At 34.8% G+C, this 23,213-nt stretch overlaps 1 protein-coding gene across 2 annotated transcripts in view; it reads left to right on the top strand.

The window, feature by feature from the left end:
- Positions 1 to 23,213, top strand: part of LOC150098746 (structural maintenance of chromosomes flexible hinge domain-containing protein 1-like) — a 733,568-nt gene that overhangs the window by 374,492 nt on the left and 335,863 nt on the right. For both annotated transcript variants that reach the window (XM_090405871.1, XM_090405872.1), the window contains exon 24: positions 21,681 to 21,821. In XM_090405871.1, the coding sequence (XP_090261997.1) occupies positions 21,681 to 21,821 (141 nt within the window). The remainder of the gene's footprint in view (positions 1 to 21,680; positions 21,822 to 23,213) is intronic.

The raw sequence follows: 23,213 nt of genomic DNA, 5'->3' as shown, positions 1-23,213 counted from the left end.
GAGGATGGGCTGGCAATTTGGTATTTAGCAGACCAAATTGTATTCTTATTGGCTTAAACCAATATACAACATAACAAAATTTCATGCCGGCTAGGGCATCGCCCGGTTAAACAAGGCCCCCATTGTTTTCGCCAGGGAACCAGGGCGAACAGCGAAACGTCAGCTACTGGAACAAATCTGAAAACACACCCCAACTCAACATCACCAGAGTTAAAGATCGATACTATCAACATAAGAAGCCTGAATGGCAAAGAAATGGAGCTAGCTGAGGAATTAGATAAATACCGGATCGACATAATAGAGGTGACTGAAACAAAAAAGACAAAACTGGTGTGATCTTTCTGAACAATAAATACAAAATGTTATATTCAGGCAAGGAAATGGAGTAGCCATAGTATTCAACACAAAATACGAGGCTAATCTCCTTGAATGGCAGTCAGTCTCAAGTAGAGTAATGTGGGCAAATATCAGAATGGGGAATTGGAGAATGAGACTTATTTGTGCCTATGGTCCCATAGAAGGTTCTACTAAGATAGAAGTGGAGGAATTTTTGATGCTTTAGAGAAAGCAGCTAACACAATGAAAAAGGAAAAGTTGGTCCTTATTGGGGATCTAAATAGCAGATAGGAAATGATTGTCAGACATACAAAATTATTTTGGGAAAATTCGGAGAAAAGAGCAAAGCTAATAATAATGGCAAATACCTGTTGGATTTCTGCTCAGGACATGGACTAGTTATTACTAATACCATGTTCCAACATAAATATGTGCAGAAATTCACATGGAGAGAAGAGGCAAGGAATAAGAACAGTCTCGTGTTATTGTTGATAGTGATGTTTTCTCCCTGGTGCAGGACACCAGAGTGTATAGAGGATTTGAAATTAGAAGTGATCACTATTTAGTTTTGAGCAGGATAAAATTGAATTCCATATTGAAAAGAATAACATGTAAGAAAGTTTTAAAGTGAATAAAAGTTGAGCAGCTCTCAGATGTGAACTATAGACTAAAATACAAAAAGATTATTGATGAAAAAATGAAAGAGTTTGAGAACAGGAACCAAACCTTGGAGATTCAGGGCAAGCCTTGACGAAAACCCTGATTGATTCAGCCAGAGAGGGATGTAGTGAGGTTGTCTGCAAAGATAGAAAAATCAGAACTCCATGGTGGACACAGGAAGTTAAAGAGGCAGTGAAGTAAAAGAAGAGAGCATAACAAACATTCATGGCAAATAAGTCAGCTTGTGCTCTTAGGGAATATAGAGACAAATATAAGAAAGCTAAACACTGTGTAAAATTAGCTAAACAAAAGTCATGGGAAGACTTTGGCAAGAACATAGAAAATAAATATCAAGAAGGTGGCAAAATATTTTAGAGGTTGTTGAAGAAGCTTAGAAATGGAGGAAAGAGTTCTGTAAAAGGAGTTAGAGATGATAAAGGTGACATGAAAACAGGAGACAAAGATATCCTTGAAGTATGGAGTAATTACTTCGAAACATTGCTATATGAAACAAGCAGGGATAGCACAGTGGTAAAAAATACTGACCAGGCATGCAGTCAGGAATACATATCCATACTTGAAGTAGAAAAAGCCATCAAAGGCTTGAAATGTGGAAAGGCAGCAGGAGTAGATGATATTCGACCAGAAATGCTGAAGTATGGTGGTGGTATAAAAGTCTTACAGTGACTGCACTGCATAGTTCCGAAGGCCTGGACAGAGGGACGAATTCCTGATGATTTGTGTAGAGCTCTAATAGCACCCATATATAAAAAGGGAAATAAAACTGAATGTGAGAATTACAGAGGTATTTCCCTACTGATTGTTCCTGGTTTGATTTATGCTAGTATACTTGAGAAACAGTTGAGAAGAATTGTGAAAGAACAAGCTGGATTCAAGCCAAATAGAGACTGTCAGGATCAGATTTTACTTTACAAGAGATAGTTGAGAAATCATGGAAATATAAGAAAGATCTGTATTTAAGTTTTATTGATCTGGAAAAGGCATATGACAAGGTGCCGAGAGAGAAGCTATTCAATACGCTACAGTTATATGGTGTCAATGGGGCAATATATCAAGCAATACTTAGTCTTTATTTGAGTTGTAAATCATCAGTTAGAATTGAAGGAAGTACAGGAAGATGGATTAATGTTAAATCTGGTGAGAGACAAGGATGTACATTATCTATATGGATCACATTACGAAGGAAAGTGGTATTAAACATGATATCAAAATTGGAGATGTTAATGTTAGCTCTTTGTTTTATGCAGACAATGTTATACTTCTAAATAAATCCGCTACAAGTTTGCAAGATTCCGTGACTAAATTGAATAACTGTTGTAATAGATATGGTATGAAGGTCAGCAATAAAAAGACAAAGACAATGAAAATAGGTAGAATCGTTGAAAATGTTTACTGTGTTGTGAACGGAGAACCTGTGGAACAAGTTAAACCTTTCAGCTACTTAGGCACAATTTTTATTTTTAGTGAAGATGGTAAATTAAATATGGAAATAGACAACAGAATCAACAAAGCTGCTATGGTAGGAAGGCAATTGAATAAATTCATATGGAATAAGAGAGAAATTAATCGGAACAATAAATTAGCTGTATACAAGACAGTGTTCAAACCAGTTTTAACTTATGTATCTGAGAACTGGTTCAGAAGTAAAACACTTGACCAAAGAATAGAGACTACAGATATGAGAGTTCTGAGAAAGATTATAGGCATGAACAGATGGCATCAATGGCAATACAATATCATATTAAAAATGAGGATATTAGGAAAGAACTTGACATTGTCAGCATACAGGAATTGGTGAGGAAAGATTAGCAAATAAGTGTTCTCTGCCAGGTTGGCAGGAAAACGACCCAGAGGAAGACCAAGATTTAGATGGATTGATATGGGACAAAGTGCCTTAGATGATAGAAATATAAGATCTGATAATGTTGGAGTCTTGACAAGTAACAGACTGATTTGGAGTAAAATTGTAGATAGGAAGTTAGTAATGATGTAAATTTTTCATGTAGTACTGTCATATCCTGTACACCCCTTGAGGGTACATGTCAGGAATTTGATGATGACACAACAGGGTGATCAAAATTAAAGTATTCCTGTTTTTAAGGCCTTATGAAGTTCGTTCCATTCATTGATCCAAATACTGTGAAATTTTGCAAGAATACATTGTGCATCATGCCGAAGCAATATCTGAGAAGGGGGGTTAGTTCCAAAATTCACCACCAGGAATGCTGTATGATGTACCAAATGTTGATGTAATAATTTTTTTTTTCTGTGTGTGTATAAGAAGGAGGAAAAGTGTGTATAAGAAAAGGGGGGGAGGGGCATGGCTTTGTGGAGATTAGGTCATGCCTTAGTAATTTGCTAACTTTTTACAATACAGTCTTAGCTGAGTTAAATTGATGGGAATGGCTACACGGTAATAAACACATGTGACAAGATACTACATAGAACTCTGTTATGCAAATAGGGATGAATATGATACTGGTGATATGGATATAAGCAGTTTTTTTTTTTTTTTTTTTTTTTTTTTTTTTTTGGCAGTACCCAGTGGCATGTCATACCATCACCTTTATTAATAAAGATATATGACATATGGATGCACTATCATTTTCAAATTTTTCTACTACCAATGAATGCATATAGGTACCTATTCTTTGCAAAACAAGTGCTAGATATAAAGATGGCTGATGTACAGATACCAAAGAGTATTACATCAAGGATGAGAACTACAAGAAAGCAGTTAAATATTTGTGCTTGGACTGCTGCTGTGTACCATTAACCGAGACCCTGGATTTGCTAAAATCGCATTTCCTCCAGACATTTTGAATTATTCAGATTTACATTACTTTCTTGTTATTTTGCATGGAAAGGGAAAACATACAAACACCTAGAAGGGAAAGCTGTGAGCTTTATTCCCCTTCTCTCCGCTTATCATATTTCTACATGAACACTTAAAAAAAAAAAAACCCAAGCAATAAATATAGCTGTGCTATGTTAGGCTGCACTATGTTGATGTGTTTGCTCTTTGACCATGGTCTAGACACATTAAATACATTTTTAGTGAATTTGAATAGCCAACACCCTAAAATCCACATTAAATTTGTTGTTGTATATGATTATAAGGTAATTTATTCATTCTTGGAGTATCCAGCAGGATATTATTGTTGGCATTTTGGACCCCAAGATGAGGTGTTAGAAATCGCTACATCCTAGATGGATGGGGGGGGGGGGTGCAGGCTATCACCATTCCCGGAATAGAGGCCACTCCTAACATGGAACATATGCCTGTACATTTACACTTAACCTGGATGACAGTTGCTGCGGTTGATCTTTGAGTGCCTCTGAAAGGGCATGCATATTTAATGTCATATCAGTTTGTTGTCTTAGGGTTCTGTGGCATTTAGTTTTAAGGTCATGCCAAGGGCCACTCACCACCCTTCAGGGTAATACTGCTGTTGTTGGTCTGAGACTTATTCATATCCACTATCTGCCACTAGTTAATAACATCAGCTTTACGAGATAAAGTGAAACGATTGGTCACTTTCAATTATTCATATTTGGTCATAAAATACTTAAAAAAAACAAGACTTTTTGTGGTTATGAGACCATAAGTTCTTTAAATAATCCATATGTTAGTATAATCCCACCTCTAGTTTCGCTAGCAAAACTAGTAGGTGGGATTATACTAACATATGTCTAGCTTTGTCAAGGCTCGAATGGCACACACAAAAAAATGTGAGAGAATACAGAAACGTTGCTAACTGTTAGGTAGTTAAGTTTGAACATATGTGTGCATGTGTTCAAATATGCGTGCATGTGTCCGAATCACACCGAGGCTGCGAAGGTGTTGCAACGTTTACACGTTAAAAAGTGCCCTCTTCATGAACCACTAATGCTTCATTATCCTCGTGAAGAGGGCAATGAAGCATTAATATATTGTGTTTAATTTTAGAAATCATGCAAAGTCTGCAGACAAATAGGGGAGTCTTTAATGGGAATAAATGCAAAAATATAATATTGGTGATTCTGATATTTCGTGGATGAGCACTGCACACTTAGCACACCCAGAATATTTGCCCCTGGCTGCTTGTTTGGTGGATTGACTAATTTGTCTCTCATTCCATATAAATTTATTCACCTGTCTCCCAAGTATACCAGATTGTTTATACTGTTTATTTCCAAATTTAATTTTCCATCTTCACTAAAGATTGTCTAAATAGCTGAAATATTTCAATTATTTTATAGGTTGATAATGCATCTGAGGTTTTTTATTTTTCCTGCCTATTTTCATAGTTTTGGTCTTTTTTTTACTGATTTTCATGCCAAATTTGTTACAAATGCTGTTCAATTTAGTTAGAGAATTTGGAGACTAGATTGCACTAGATGTGTTTAGAAGTTCATCAGCATAAAGCAAAGAGCTCAGTTTAACATCTCCAGTACTAATATTAGGTTTAATGCCACTTTCTTTCATAATGTGACCCATTTAGATGTTGAATAAGAGTGGTGATGATGTGCATCCTTGTCTTACATCTGAGTTTACATCAAACCATTTTCCTGTATTTCCTTCAATTCTAACTGCTGACTGACAACTTAAATATAGACTATGAATTGCTCTGTATAATGTTCCATTCACTCCACACAATTGTAGTGTTTTAAAAAGCTTTTCTTTTGGCACCTTGTCATATGCCTTTTCCAGATCTACAAACTAAAGTACAGATCCTTGTCATATTCACACCATTTCTCACCTATTTGTCCTAATGTGAGAAATCTGATCTTGACAACCTCTATTTGACCTGAACCTAGCTTATTCTTCTCCAAGTTTCTCTTCCATAATCTTTCTCAATCTTTTTTCAAGTATACTTGTATAAATCTTACCTGGAACACTTAAAGAAATTCCTCTGTAATTCTCACATTCAGTTTTATTCCCCCTTTTCTAGATGGGTACTATGAGAGCTCTACTCCAATCATTGGGAATTCAACCTTTTGAGTAGGCCCACTGAGTTATGCGGTGTAGCCACTGCAAAACCTTTATACCTCTATGTTTAAGCATTTCCGGTCGAATATCATCTACCCCAGCTGCCTTTCCACATTTCAAGTTTTTGATTGCTTTTTCTACCTCAAGTATTGATATGTACTTCTCTTTGCATTCCTCTTGAAAATTTTCTAGTATGGTTTTGTCACTGCTTGGTTCGTTTAACAGTCTCTGAAAGTAATTACTTCAGACATCTAGGATATCTTTATCTTCAGTTTTCATGTCACTGTTATGATCTTTGATTCCTTTTACAGTATACTCTTTCTTCCTTTTCTGAGCTTTTCCAGTAGTCTCCAGAACATTTTGCCACCTTCCTGATATTTATTTTCTATAATCTTACCAAAGTCTTCCCATGAATTTTGTTTAGCTACTTTTACACATGGCTTATCTCTTTTACATTTTTCTCTGTATTCTTTTAGGGCATCTTCCTAATTATTTGCTAGGAACTTTTGGTATGCTTTCTTCTTTTCCAGGACTGCTTCTTTAACTTCTTGTGTCCACAATGGGGTTCTTATTTTTCTATCCTTGAAGACAACTTCACCACATACCTCTCTAGCTGAACCAATCAATGTCTTCTTAAGAGTTTATCACTTAGACTCCAAGGTTTGGTTCTTTTTTTTTTTTTTTTTCCAATTTATTTCATTTTCTTCAATAATGCTTGTATAGTCGCATCTACAATTTACTTGTAAAAGCTGCTGAACTTTAATTCTTTTTAAAACTTTCTTACATATTGTTCTTTTCAATGTGATATCTCATTTTTATGCTGCTTAATGCTAAGTAATGGCCACTTCCAGTTTCAAATCCTCTGTACGCTTTTGTATCCTCAACGAATATGAAGATATATCTATCAACAATCACATAGTCAATGAGGTTTTCTTATTTCTTGTGTCTTCTCTTCGTGATCTTTTGCACATCTTTATGTTGAAACATGGTGTTGATACAGATTAGTAATGACTAGTCTATGTCCTGAGCAGAAGTCCAGTAAATACTTATCATCATTATTAGCTTTGCCCTTTTCTCCAACTTTTTCCAAAATGTTCCTATATGCATGGGATTCATTTCTTACTCTGCTGTTCAGATCTCCAACAAGGACCACAGCTGCATGATCTGATGACTCAAAAAAATTCGTCCACTTCTTCCTTGGAAGAACCTTCTGTGGGACGATAGGCACAAATAAGTTTCATTGTCCATGTCCCCATTTTGAAGTTTGCACACATAACTACTTCAAACTGCTTTCCAATCCATTAGTTCATCTTCATTACTAAAATAAAGAGCCAAAAGGCTTCAGTTCGGCAATGCAAAATTATATAAGCAAAGTGGATATTAGATCCAACATTATTTCAAAGCAAAATACCAGGGAGTGTATTCCCATAAGCTCTCTGGTCAACTTACCTTATGAAACTTTCATAGTTTCTACATTCGGCTTTGAAATAATGTTGGATCTAATACCTACTTTGCTTATATATTTTATCTTCATGTTTGGTGTTGAATGATACTGCTGCTCCTTCCTTTTCTTGATCATTATTGTCTGAAAATAACATCCTATACTTATTATTTAATAAGATCTTGCCTGTTTTTTGTCTTCTTTGTGTCAGTAATGTCAATTATATCCAAGTGGTACTTTTCCAATTCTTCTGCAAGTTTGATTTCCTTTCCATTAATACTCCTTATATTGATGGTTTCTAACTTCAGTTCTTCTGATGTTGAGTTTTTTCTTTTTCTTTTTATTTTTTTTTCTTCTAGATTTTGAATTGGAACTTGTTCCAGTAGTTGACTTTTCACTGTTTGCTTTGGATCCCTGAAAACAGCAGGGGGCCTTGTTTAACTGGGTATCAATCTTATCATGTTGTACCATCATATGCATATGTGGTTTAAGCCAATAGAGAGTACAGTTTGGTCCAAAATTGCCAGCCTATCTTTGTTTGTTCAGTAAACAGTAGATATCTACTAACAGGGTGCACCACGTGAAGGTGAGGATTGGACATAAGGTCAGACACTTGAAAGGTGTTGTGGAGGTATCCTCCCAGCTATTTGGCTTTGACCCTTAAACAACTTTCTTGTTTGCATTCCTCTTGAAAATTTTCTTCTATTGTTCTGTCATTGCTTGTTTTGTTTAATACTTTCGAAGTAATTACTCCGGACATCCAGCGTTGCCTTATCTTCAGTTTTTATGTTACACTTATTATCTTTGATTTCTCTTATAGCACTCTTTCCTCTATTTCTAAACTTTTTCAATAGCCTTCATAAAAATTTTGCCACATTCCTGATATTTACCTTCTATATTCTTACCAGTCTTCCCATGACTTTTATTTAGTTAATTTTACACATCGTTTAGATTTCTTATATTTTTCCTCTGTATTTTTGTAGGGCATCTCATGACTTATTTACTAAGAACGCTTGGTATATTTTCATTTCTAGGACTGCTTCTTTAACCTTTTGCATCCATTGTTCTTATTTTTCTATCTTTTCAGACAACTATGTACTTTCTTAGATGAATCAATCATTGTTTTCTCTAGAGTTTGCCATTGAGACTCCAAGGTTTAGTTCATTTTGGTTCTTACGAATACCTAAAATATGGAATAATTTCCCATTTACAGGATAGATATCATTGGAATAGAAGAAAATGAAATGGTGACACACAACAGTAATCAACTTGAAGCAAAGTACTTTGATGGTCTAGTGGTTAGGATTTAGTGTTATATCTGCAGTGATCCATTTTCAAATCTTAGTAATGGCAATATATTTTAACAGTTTTTTCATTAGCTGTGCAGATGCTTTCACTCCCCAACTAGTAGCTTGGGGATTTAAATTCCACTGAATTTAATTACATTCAGTAGCATAGATGCTAATGAATGTAATTAGTAAATGAATTTTACAGATATGAGAATACCCCTTTTTTTATTGGAGGCCTAAGGAAGTGACTTAAAAAGTTATGTCTGGTTTATATAGTAAGATTTTCTTCTATCTGATCCTTAGTCTGCTCACATTGCTAATATGTACCAGAGATGCAGCCTTTTTAGGATTGGATTCACTCCTTTTTTAAAGGAAAAATATAATCATAGAAAAAACTATCATTATCATGAGGCTTCTTGGTATCTATTTTATACAAATCCTTATATTATTTTATACAAAGTCATTGTGTGTGTGTGTGGGGGGGGGGGGTTGAATGGTTTTTGTTTGGAATGGTAGGACATCTACCAGATTTGTTTGTCAATATAAGAACAAAAAGGCAAATAACACACCAAGGGATTGACTTTTTCTACTGGGTACTATCAGTAGAACCATCAGCATGCATAGTTGGACAGAAGTTATGACCCGAAGATTTCGTAAGATACTAACAACGTGACTCTTTTTTTTTTTTTTTGTCACTTCCACCCACAAAAGGTTTTTATAAACTTATACATTCATACTTTGGGTGACCTAGGATTTTTTCTTTTTTTCTTTCTTTTTTTTTTTTTTTTTTAATTAATTTGTATATACTTCAGGGCCAAACATGAATTTCAAGACCACTGACTTGCTCCAATAATTGGGTCATTGGTTTCACACCAATGGCAGACCTCCTTTTGCTTCAATGACTGAAACAATCCTCTCTGTAGCATATTTTCCACATAAATACAGTAACAACCATGTTCATGTAATGATTTGAACCTGCCTATTGGTTGAAGAGCTGATGTGCTATCCACCCAGCCAACCAGGATGGCAAATCATGCAGGTTTCTTGTTTTGGGCTCTTTCATCATCTGTTTTGACTCTATTGATAATTCACTTGCAGATGTTGAACTACAAGCATACCCTGGTCATGTTACACGTTAGGTTTGGACTACTGTCATATAGTGAATCACTGCTCTCTTTCCCCTTTCTTTCTTTTTTTTTTTTTTTTCCAAAAAAGTTATTCTGAATAGCTTGGCTAACTAGTTGATCATCAATATATGCTATTAAAAGTTTTTCCATTTTGTCAATAAAGCACTTTTACAAATAACTAGTATAGCACTTTTGACTTCTGTCTATTTATCTATCTATCTAAACTCTCTCTTTCTCTGCTTGGAAAGATGGAAATTTTGGATCATTCTTTCTGTAGACATGTAATCTGGTCCTGGACTGTTATGGAGCAAACATCCCTTGACCTCACCTGACATTCCAGTTTATCCCACAGATGTTCATTAGGAGATCAGCAGTGCCATAACTAGGCATACATAATGGATGCACAGTGCCCAGGATAAAGAGGGCCTGGGCCCTGTGCACCCATTATGTATGCCTAGTATTATATTTTCATTTTCAAATCTTGAATTTTGTTATCATGGTGGCAGAGTCCTTTAAATGTTTTCAGTTAAAGTTAAAAATTAACCGATCTGTTTTTATAATTTTTTTTTAAAATTTTATTTTCCAAAAATGGGATGGGAGGGGGAACAAACATAAAATCTTGCATAGGGCCCATGAAAAGCTAGTTATGGCACTGGAGGTCAGGGCTCTGTGCAGACAAGTTGAGTGTGGTGACATTCATTTCCATAAACCACACAGTTACAGCAGCAGCCTTATGACAGAGTGCATTGTCTAGCTGAAAGAGACACTGAAAGTGTCTCTTTCAGCTAGAAAGAGAAAGGTTAGTTCTGTAGAAATGCCACAAAGCAGGAAGCATTGCATTGTCCAGAATGTTCAGATACTCTCAGAATTCAATGTTTGTGACATCACAAACAGAGGTCTGAGGCCAAACTAGGAAAAACAGGACCATATCCTTACACTCCACCTACGAATTTCTTAGCTGGAGTTACACACTCTGGTAAGAGTCGTTCACTGAGCACACAGCTTTCCAAGCTTCCCCACCCCACTGTACATGCTCTTAGTACCAATAAAGAAGACTTTGCATGTTGGTTTGGATTATGTGGGAGTTGCATATTGTAGTCCTACCATGGAAACCCACGTTGTGAGCCTCAGTTCTGAATGACGAATGTGCAGTTTATCTTCCAGTCAGTGTCCAGAACTCCACATTCAGTGTGTCAGTCGACAAATGGCAGTTTTTACATATCATTCGTAGCACCCTATGGTCACTTTCGGTGGGTATGGATTGTCCAGTTTGTCAACAATTTTCCAAACAGTTAGGCCTGGATCACGGCATCCTATTACAACCCCCCCTCTTTCAAACTCCCCCAGTTTCCTACTCGCAGCCATTTCATCCAGATATAGTTGCTCTGACATTGAGAGCATTGTATTCCAACTGGCTACAAACATGTGACTTGTTATGGTACAATGCACCTTTACCATGTGAGTGTCCTTTGGATTCTTTCCATGCAGTGTATATATATGTGTGTATGTGTGTGTGTGCGCATGCATTCTAGGAACTTGAGAATGAATGCTGTGTCAAGTAGGTGATGAGAGCCAGATTTTTCACTCATAAAGTTGTGTATGATTGGAATGAATTGCCACTGGATGATGTGTGTGCAAGTGTAAATCAATTCATGAATAAGTATGGCAGCTGGTGTGGGTAGTATGTGGCCTCCTGCAATGAGCCACTGACTCCTTGGTGGTCTGTATTAATAATAATAATAAAATTCCACCCAGTTCTGCAACCTTATCAATATCAAGGATACTTAATATTCTAAACGCTTCCCATTCTTGAACTGTCAGTCTTCTATCCTCCTCATCATTATGCATTTCCTGATATGTACCCTCAAGGAGTGTTCAGGCTACTTTGATAGCACTACATGATTATGTTTGCACTATTATTAATCACCTATCACCATTTTCCTCCAAATTAGTCTATTACTTGTTAGCACTTTACTATTGTCATATCTGACATTTCTTGTTTCTATAACTTAAAACTGGTTTGAACACCAGTTTGAACGTTCATGTATACTGCTAGCTTGTTGTTTTGGCTAATTTCTTTCTTATTCCATATGAATTTATTCAGCTGGCTTCCCACTATGCCAACTTTGCTTATTCTGTTGTCAATTTCCAGATTTAACCTGCCATGTTCACTAAAAACTGGGCCTAAATGGTGAAATATTTTAATTGTTCTATGAAGCTCCATTAAGAATGCAGTTGGTGTATTCAGTATTTCTGCCCCCTCCCCCATAGTTTTGGTCTTTTTATTGCTGATTTTCATACTAAATATGTTACAAATGTTATTCAATTTAGAGAAACCTGCAGACTTGCACTCAGTGTGGTTAGGAGTACAACTTCATCTGCATAAAGCAAAGAGCTAATTTGACATCTTCATTTCTACTATGGGACCCACTTCCATTTTCTTTCATAATGTGATTCATATAGATGATGAATAAGTGTGGAGATAATGTGCATCTTATCTTGCTGAATTATAACTTAAATGAAGACTATGTATTGCTCTGTATAACATTTCATTTACTCCATATAATTGTATCAATGTAACTTCAGCATACCATATAGATTGTAGTCCAGCTTGTTTCTTTGTATATACAGTCCGGGTCTCTTGTTATGCGGTAGATATGTTCCACAGAAAACAGCTTATAAAAAATTGCACAAAAAAGGCCTAAACTTACGTTGAAAAATCAGGGATATGTTCCATAATTTTCTAAAACTGCATAAAACCGAAGCAATGAATTAAAATAGACCTAAAATGTCATAAAAAAAGTATGAAAATTCAGGAAAATAAGAATGCCTAAGTTTGTTTTAAAAAACTGGTGCAAAATCACTTTCATTACCAGAAGATAGTCAGCGCATCAGATCTGTATGGTAAAGGCAATGGTTCTTCACAAACAAAATTAGCTTCACCCTCTTTCTGTGCTGATTGTTTTCTTCTGACAATGTAATCAGTGATTAAACTTTGCGATGATGATTTCACTAATTTTTTATACAGCTCGCGATATCCAGACATACAGTTCTTCAGCTCACGTTGGAATTTAAAGGCTCTTTGGGAATTTGTGTCATTAACAAGAAAATGATTTTCTAATTTATTGCACAGTTCAAGACTTCTCGAATTATATTTGCAGTGAGGGGGACAGGTTTTTCTTTCGCTTCACTATCGTTTTCTGGATCTTCAACGATATCTAAAGTTAATCGATATCCAATAATATCATCGTCACTTAAGGCATTATCCACAAGCAATTCGTCTACATCGTTCTGGCTAAATGTATCAAAACCTTCTCCACCAATTTCATGTGCCAATGTAAAGATTTCATATGATAATGTAGATGTTTGCTGGTTGCACTGTTTGCAATACCTCCAGGCCAAGCTGCTTTCCAGCAAACATTTAAAATTTGTGGTCTTATTTCAGCTATAGCAGATGCAACATGATTTAAGCAGTCCAAAATAGGAATTTTTTTCCAAACATCATTTACTGTTAATGATTCATTTTCTAGTTTATCCAATATAAATTTAAAAGTGTGCTTAACGTAATATAAGTATTAATTATACCTTGTCTAATCTAATGGCTGAATAATGCTTGTTGTATTGGGTGGAAAAAACACTACCTGCACATTTGGATGTTCTAAATGCAGATGCATTGGTGCATTGTCAACACTTAATAAAACTTTAAAATTGAGAGCTTTTTGCTTCATGTATGTTTCCACTTGTGGTACAAAGCAATTATTGAACCATTCAATAAATACAGCAGTTGTTACCCAGGCCTTTGTATTAGCCATCCCATGTACAGGCAGCTGTTTTAGATCTTTGTCTTTTAGAGCATGTGGGCTTAGAAATTGATTTACTAGGAAGGGTTTCAACATTCAATCTCCTGGTGCATTGCTACAAAGTAACAATGTTACTCGATCTTTGCTTGCTTTAAACCCACTTGCTTTTTCCTCAGACTTTGTGATGTAAGTCCAACTAGGCATTTTCTTCCAAAACAATCCTGTTTCGTCAGTGTTAAACACTTGATCAGGACAATATCCACCATCTTCAATAATTTTGGCTAACTTCTCTTGAAAATTTTTGGCTGCTGCTTCATCTGCTGCTGCAGCCTTGCCTGTAGTCTTCACGTTATGACGTGCATTCCTTTTTAAAAACCCAGTTTACCATCCTTTGCTAGCCCAAAATTCTTTATCAGCCTGGGAAGCAGAAGTAGATTGCTCCAATTGCTTCATCTGTTCATAAAAACTGAAGAGCTTTTTGTTTAATTAAATAACCACTTATAGGAATTCTTCTTTGAGTTAATTCTTCAATCCAAATTACGAGTGCTCGTTCTGTGTTTTCTAATAAAGCATCTCTTGAGTACGATGATAATTTGGCACTTAGTTTTGTGCCAGAAATGACAGATTTTCTTATTGCAACTTCATTCTTTTTAATTGCTCTTATAGTAGATTCGCCTAAATTAAAATGTTTACCAATCATCGTAGATCCCTCTCCTTTTGCTAAGTGATCTAAAATTGCAATTTTCATTTCCAAAGAAATTTCTTTTCTTTGGTGCTTTTTTCCCTCCATTGGGGCAAATTTAATTAATTATTAATTAATAATTAATGATCAATTATTAATGAATACATTACAAAATAACCAAGGTGTTTCATGAAAATTTCAGGATTTGTGAAGTGTTTCTGTTGTAATAAAAGTTTGGGAAATGCTGGATTAACCTATTATTGAAATGGATTCTCCTTCTGTTGACATGCACAGAAGTGTTGAAAGGTCTTGTATCTGTGGGCGTGCACCGCATAACTTCAAATCCACATAAAAAGAGACCCAAGTGTATATGTGTATACTCCAGATGATGACCTTAATGTGAAGGTCAAAATGTCGAGTGATTATTTTTGTTTATATTAAAATGAAGTTTTACTCTAGCACGGTAACTGTTTCTATAGCTTTTGAAGATGTAAGCAAACAAAGTTTGCACATGAAGTAACTTCATGAGTGGACTACTTGTATATAGAGACTAATGACTTCACATCAATTGCCTTAGTATCCCATAATGCAACACACACACATCCTTACGGACATGTATAATGCAATGTGTTATTGGGAGGGCCATCTCCCAGAAAACAAACCAAGAATATAATTTCTTGGCATCTTTAATTTGTAATATAACCAAGTGAAACAGCTTTCAACATCTATCTCTAATTCAGAGTATTTTAGTAATAAGATGTGACACATTATGACTTTGGCATTACTTCAACCTTGGTATCACTTCTGGGTCTAGCTCCCACTCATGAGGCCTCAATAAAGGTTGAAATCAGTCTGGGTAGTGGTCTTTCACATAATGCATAGCATTGTATATGTCCATATGGATAGGTGCATTGTATTATGGGATACGAAGGCAATCGATGTGAAGTCATTAGCCTCTATATACAAGTAGTCCAGTTGTGAAGTTATTTCATGTGCAAACTTTGTTTGCTTACACCTGGATAAAGGATGAAACCAAGAATATAATTCCTGATATTTATTTTTTATGTTCTTACCAAAGTCGCCCCCCCCCCACGCATATATTTTGTTTAGTTACTTTTACACATAGTTCTCTTATATTGTCCTCTGAATTCTTTTAGGGCATCTTCTGCCTTTTTGGTAGGAGGGTAGGAACTTCTGGTATGCTTTCTTCTTTTCCAAAACTGCTTCTTTAACTGTGTCCACCATGGGATTCTTCTTCTTCTTCTTTTTTTTTTTTTTTTTTCAGATAACTTCACAACATACCTACCTTCCTAGCCGTATCAATCAATATCTTCTTCTGAGTTTGTCACTGAGACTCCAAGGTTTAGTTCTTGTTTTCAAACCCCTTTAAATTTTCTTCAGTAATAATAATAATATTAATTATTATTGTTATTATTATTATCTGAGACCTCCAGGGAGTCAAGGACTCATTAAGGGAGGCTATGAATCACCCAAACGAGCTGTTGTGCCTTCCCTTAAATTCATTAACTCTAGATGCACTCACTACCCCTAAATGTAAACTATTCCACTCACGCATTGCTCTCTGGGAGAAAAGCCTAGCTCTTTACCCCTTCTCGATGCCAAATAAATTGAACTTCCATGGATGTCCCCGTGTTCTCTCCCCACCTTCCTTATAATGAAAAATTTCATCTGATGATATCCTATTACACCCATTCAAAAGTTTATAGACCTCTATCATATCACCCCTCTTTCTCCTGTTAACCAGAGTCTGCAATCCACATACTCGCAATCTGTCCTTATAATCTAAATCCCATAATTGAGATATAATCTTTGTAACTCTTCTTTCACTCTTTCCACAGCTTCTGTATCCCCTTGGAATCTGGGAGACGAAATCTGCACACAATAATCCAGGTGTATACAAACCCTTATAAAGAGGACAAATGACTTCCTGATGTTTGTATAGTTGAGTCTACAGTTTTAACAGTAAAAGCTGCTCAACTTTAATTCTTTTTTAAAACTTCTTCCGTTACTGTTTTTTTCAGTGTAATATTTATTTTTATCCTGCTTAGCACCAAGTAATTGTCACTTCCAATTTCAAATCTGTCCTCCTTACTGTTCTTATTTATTACAAACTCTAATTTCTTACATTAAATACACTAAGAAAATACTCACTGAACATCTCCACTGCATCTTCAGCAGTTGTGACCTGTTTTTCATCTCCTGCAACTAAAGTCATTCTTTCATATTTGCCCTTTCTTCTTCCAGTGACATAAATGTAGAATTCTCCAGGGTTTTACTTTACTCCTTCAGCAATCTCCTTTTACATATCTCTTTCTCATTCTTTACTACACTTGGCATAGTATTTCACTGGATGAAGAAGTTCATCTGAGACTTTGTGGGTCCAGTATGCATTTCTTCAAACTAAGATGCTATCCTTATTGCAGTGGGAATGTTCACTGAATTTGCCCGAACTTCTTTTGTGGAAACTTATCATGCTACCTCTCATCTCCAAAATGACATTTGGAGATGAGAGATGGTATATTTCATATCACCTATACATTAGTGGATGAAAATGTTCTTTTATAAAATTTTGTTTTAGCTCTTATTTCTTCATTTCTGATTTTATCTCCGAGTCTTATGTTTAGTAGGCATCTTTTCATTCTTCTTTCTGTTTTTTCATTTTATCTATGATTTCCTTTTTTGATTGACCAGATTTCTGCTCTATATGTCATAACAGGCAATACACATTGGTATTGGACAGTCTTGCTGTTCCCAAGTTTTTTTATTTTACTGTTTAAAAATCTCTTTTTTCCAAAAGCTGTCCATCCCATTCCTATTCTTCTTTTCACTTCTTCCATGACTCCTTGTGTCTTCATTGTTAACAATTTTCCTAAGTATATATACTCATCTACTATTTCAATTTCTTTTTTGCTTAACTTAACACCCTAACTGGCTATGACATCTATAGACGTCCAGCAAAATCTGGATACAATTCTGTAACACCTATTGAATAACATGCATAAGAAGTGCATCCCCTCTGTTATTCGTTATCTATATGGATCACATTATGAAGGAAAGTGGTATTAAACATGATATATTGGAGATGTTAATGTCAGCTCTTTGCTTTATGCATACAAGATTGCAAGATTCCCTAATTAATTGGATAACTGCTGTGATAGATGTGGTATGAAGGTCAGCATTAAAAAGACAAAGACAATGAAAATAGGTAGAATTGTTGAAAATATCAACTGTGTTGTGAACGGGGAACCTGTGGATCAGCTACTTAGGCATGATTTTTACTGAGTATGGTAAATTAAATATGGAAACAGACAACAGAATCAACAAAGCTGGTATGGTAGGAAGTCAATTGAATAAATTCATATGGAATAAGAGAGAAATTAGTCTGAACACTATAAATTAGCTGTATACAAGACAGTGTTCAAACCAGTTTTAACTTATAGAGACCACAAATATGAGAGTCCTGAGAAAGATTAGAGGCATGAACAGATGGCATCAATGGCAATATCATATTAAAAACAAGGATATTAGTCAAGAACTTGACATTGTCAGCATCTAGGAATGCGTTAGCAAGCTAATCTCAGGTGGTATAGTCACTTAAACAGAATGGGCAAGGAAAGATTAGCAAAACAAGTGTTCTCTGCCAGGTTAGCAGGAAAACAAACCAGAGGAAGTCCAAGATATGGGTGGATTGATACGGTACAATGTGCCTTAGACGATAGAAATATAAGATCTGATAATGATAATATTGGAGTCTTGACAAGTAATAGACTGATTTGGAGGAAAATTGTAGATAGGAAGTTAGTAATGATGTAAATTTTTCATGTAGTACTATCATATCCTGTACACCCCTTGAGGGTACAAGGAATTTGATGATGATGATATTTCATCCACCATAGCCAGTAGAGAGGTTAACATTGTGTCTTTCATCGTATTCTTTTCGGTTTGTCATTATTTTGGTTTTCTCAGAATTAATGTCTAATCCAGTTTCTAGTGATTTAGTTATTAGATCTTCTATCATTTCTTTTAAATCTTCCATATTGTTTGCAATAATAAGAATATCATTAGCAAATCGTATGTTATTTAATTTAATTCCATTAACATTGACTCCTTCTTTATTGAACCATTCTAAATTACACATCATATATTCCAGTGTTAATGTGAAGAGTTTGGAAGAAATGGTGTCTCCTTGCCTTATTTCTTGATTTATGTGAAATTTTTCACTTATTTCATTAAGAATGATATTTGATGTAGTGTTTCCTTAAATATATTGTATTATGTTAAGAAATTGTTTTTCAATGCCATAATCTCTAAGAGCTTCTATTATTGATGATGTTTTTATGCAATCAAAATCTTTTTTAAAATCTATGAAAGCCATCTGAAGAGGCAGGTTGTATTCATTACATTTTTCAATAAGCAGGTTTATTGATTGAATATGATCTATTGTATTGAAGTTTTTTCTGAAACTAGATTGTTCAGAGGGTTTTATTGAATCATGTCTTGTTTCTAATCTATTGGTTATAATTCTAGTGAAAATCTTATAAATGTGTGATAACAAACTAATAGGTCTGTAGTTTTCTAGTTTTAATTTACTTCTTTTTTTATGCAGTAAAATAATATTTGCATTTGGGGTATTTATCCTTTTTTGATGCATCTATTGAAGAGGATTTTCAATTCTTTTAGAATATCCACACCTTCTTATCATCTTTATTATTAAATGATCCTCCCCAGCAGAGCTATTGTTTTTAATTTGTTTTAATGCTTTTTCAATTCAAAGATTTCTAATGGAGGTATATCAGAGGTATTATCATAATCTATTTTTTTTCCTGCTGATTCTGAAAGTTTCTTTCTATCTTTACTTTTATACAGATTCATGTAGAAATTTTTTGCTTTTTCTCTGATTTCTTGTTTGCTAAATAGTTTTTTTCCATTTTAGTCTTCAAGAGCTATAATGTTCTTTCTTCCAAATGAAAGATTATTTCTTAGAATTCTGAGGTTTCCATTTTCATCAATGATTTTTTTGGATCATATGATCCTCTCTCTTTTCTTAAATCTTCATTTATATTTATCCTTATTGCCTTATTTATTACTGTTATTTCAGTAGTTCTACTTTTCCCTTCTGCAGTCAGTTATTTTTTCTCTTTTCAATAAGGTTTATTGTTTTTTTCTGATAGTTTCTTGGTCCAGCTCCTTTTGTTTTCTTTTAATTTTTTTGTCGATTCAAGAATGTTTGTTATATTTTCTTCTTCTTCTTGATCAGTGCTTATTCCTGTATTTGATATAATTTGTATATTTTCTGTAAGTTTGTTTTCTGCTGATACCTTGAATTTATCCCTGTTTGTGTGAAGTGCTTCAGCTTTGATAATATTTTTGTGAAGAATTTATTGTTCTGTTGAATTGTTTTCCCTGCCTCATTGGGTTCTGCCCTCCAAGGATGGTTTATGGTAGCACTGTCATATTATAGGAAAGTAGTAGTGAGATCTGGTCTTTTCCCCATTTGGCCTTGGGCAGTATGGCCTTTCTGTCTTCTCTGTGGCATTTGGGAGATCGATGGTCTAATTTCCCATGCTGACCAGACATCTTGGAAAATGCATTTTTCTGCTTCTGCCAGCATTTTAAAAGACCACTCCTAACATGGTTACAGACACCTATGTGACCGTTCCTCTGAAGTACAGATGTCACTGAAGGAAGTTCAAAAGAACGAATAAGACGAAATGGAATATCAGAATAGGAAAGATTCACCCATAGCCCTAGAATACTGTAATAACATTGGAGAAAGGAGCAAGAAGAAAAGAAAGAAGGGGGGGGACAGTCTACAGATAATATAACAGATATATATTACATGAAGTAAGGCATGGTCCAGCATCAGGTACTTTGGGTTTGCCACTCCCATACTCACTAAAATGAGCCCTTGAGGATCATAATTTTATAATAAAATGCAATAAATATTAGCTTAATGAAATGTAAGAAATATGATTATTAAATTATTGTATACTGATTGCTTTGTATCAGGTAACCAAAAACAAAGTTCGCAATGTTTTCAGTAGAGTTTGCTTGTTTTAATTTAGTGGTTTACAGAATACAGTTTTTTATGTGCATCATAAGGCACAGATATGTGTCAGTCAATTGGTGCATTCTAACTTGATATGCACTCTTTTTATGTGACTTTGAACCCTTTTAAAATGTCATTTGAACCTGGTGTAATTCGGACTTGTTTGCTTTACGAATTTAAACTCGTTCAAAGGTTTCAGAAGCTTCCTGTAAGATATGTGTGGCATTTGAAAAAGATGTGGTAGCAGAACATACTGTTCAGAGGTGGCTTAAAAAATTTGTTTCTTATGATGAATCACTTGAAGATGTACCACGTTCAGGAAGTTCATTATTGATAATGAAGAATGATGTGCCACTGGTAAAAACAATTCTACATTAATGTGTGAAGAACTTTCACTATTCAATGTGAGTGGTGAAACAATTCATTTACACTTGCATCAACTGGGAAAATCATGGTGGAAGCTAAGCAAATGGGTCCCACATGTGTTATCAGATCACAATAAACTTCAAAGGCTATCAATTTGTTCTTCACTTCTTTCACATCATAAAAAACGAGTTGTTTTTGGATTACTTGCTCACTTGTGATGAAAAATGGATCTTGTAGTACTCTAAGGAAGCAACTCATTATTGATTTTCACCAAACAATCCAGTACTGAACACTCCAAAGGCACCACTTCATCCCCAGAAAACTATACTTTGTGTGTGGTGGACTGGAGCCGGGATTTTCCACAATGAGCAGGCCAAACAATTACGTCTGAAATCTACTTGATGCATCTCAAGTGTGTGAAGGATGCATTACTTCAGAAACAGCCAGGACTAGTTAATTGGAAGAAAGTGCTATTCTTACAGGATAACACAAAACCTCATACTGCAAAACTTACCTGTGGGAAGATTTTTGCTTTAGGATGGGAGATACTCCCTCATCCTCCATATTCTCCTGACATTTCTCCAAGCAGTTATCACCTTTTTTTGGCACCAGACAATCGTATGTGAAATAGACAGTTCCCCAATAAAGCAGAGATTGAAATGGAGGTTGCTAAGTTTATTACTTATAAAGACAAAATGTATAAAAGCAGAATTTACAAACTTGTATCTCATTGGGAAAGAGTCGTAGATTGTGAAGGTGCTTATTTTAATGAATAAAACATTTTATGAAAATTTCTGCAATTGTTTAATTTTTATTATGAAAAACTACACAAACTTTTTTGGTTACCTGATACTATGCATTGAAGAATTTTGTTTGTTTGTTTATTAATTAATTAATTTTTTTATTTTATTTTAAGTTTGAAAGCCCGAGTTCTTCATCTCATCCTGTTTATACTGCAGACCTGTCAAATAGTGGAAGAAATACTTTAACTGGACCTCCATTGCAGCTGAAAAATATGAATGGATCTGAAACCTTAAGAGCACAATTTGAAGTCTTGGTATGTTTTTCATTTCATAAATTAAATAAATAGATACATTTTATGTAAATAAATATAGCTTGAAATAAACTGCAATTTTTTTTATCTCTTGCAATTGGTGAAAAGCTAATTAAAATAGGTTTATAATTTAATTGTATTATGCAATTTTTGTTCTTAATTATTTGCGATAAGATATTAATTAAATATGGAAATAGACAACAGAATCAACAAAGCCGGTATGGTAGGAAGTCAACTGAATAAATTTATATGGAAGAAGAGAGAAATTAGCCAAAACACTAAATTAGCTGTATACAAGATGGTGTTCTAACCAATTTTAACTTATGGATCTGAGAGCTGGGTTAGAAATAAAACACTTCAGAGTTACCTGGCTACTGCCTCAATGGCCATGTAACTCTCCTGATATTAACCCAATAGAAAATTTGTGTGCCATAGTGAAAGACTTGGAAAATTAAATTGTGATACAATCCATTATAAAAGTATGGTTTCAAGGTGCAGAAATAAGAAAATTGTGTTCTATATGGGTAGAGTCCATGCCTAAGTGAATTAGTGAACTTATTAGGTAAAGTTGGAGTTTAATTTTTGTACATATTTTCTTGTAAAATTAAAATTTTCTTTAAAATGTGAGTACTTGGATTAATTTGTTCACTACTAAATGATAATTTAGTAGCAAACAAATGTTTGCTACTAAATTATCATTTAGTAGTCTAAATGGGCATCGTGATGCATAGTCCTGGTCTATAGATGTCTTGTAGGTAATCCATACTGGCAAGGAATTTGATACACTCCAGGGTTGGCCAAAGGCAGAAATTTAGCTGAGCCTAGAAAAGTGGAAATTTTCTTAATAGGGCAGAAGGATGTAGGTCAACAGATTAAGTTGTTTGTCTGTACCTTCAGAGACACCTTTAACATAAGTAAAGGTAATACGATGCCCCCCCCTGTATCACCATCATGATGAGAGGCAGATGACGGGAAACTCTATAACTGTCAATTATCTTGCTGACTTAAGATTCTGTAAAGCCATTAGCAAGGAAGATAGATTTTATGTGATTTATTTCCTGGGAGAAAAGCATTTCAGTAGAGTAGAGGAGAGAGAGTGCATATTATACCGGAGTCTTAATAGAGCCAGATTTTTGACAATTATGATGGTGTGAAAGAGCCTGAATGTAAAATCCAGTATATATTCTTTTTCTAAAAACCAAGGAAGGCCATTATCTTGTTGACAAAGTACCAGGAGATTAAAAAATGCAATCTGATTGTTCTCTTCTACTTCAAGTGTGAACTGAAGCTAAAGGAACCATGCTAAACTGCAAAAAATCCTCTATATATCTGTACCATAAGAATGGTTTATGCAAGATGCTGTTCAGCGTCCATTACTCAGATCTTTCCGTGAAG

Source organism: Typopeltis vanoorti, chromosome 15, assembly GCF_054136105.1.
Source record: "Typopeltis vanoorti isolate ZY-2024b chromosome 15, IOZ_Tvanoo_1.0, whole genome shotgun sequence".
Taxonomy (NCBI): domain Eukaryota; kingdom Metazoa; phylum Arthropoda; class Arachnida; order Uropygi; family Thelyphonidae; genus Typopeltis; species Typopeltis vanoorti.
This window is presented reverse-complemented; position numbering and strand designations above follow the sequence as displayed.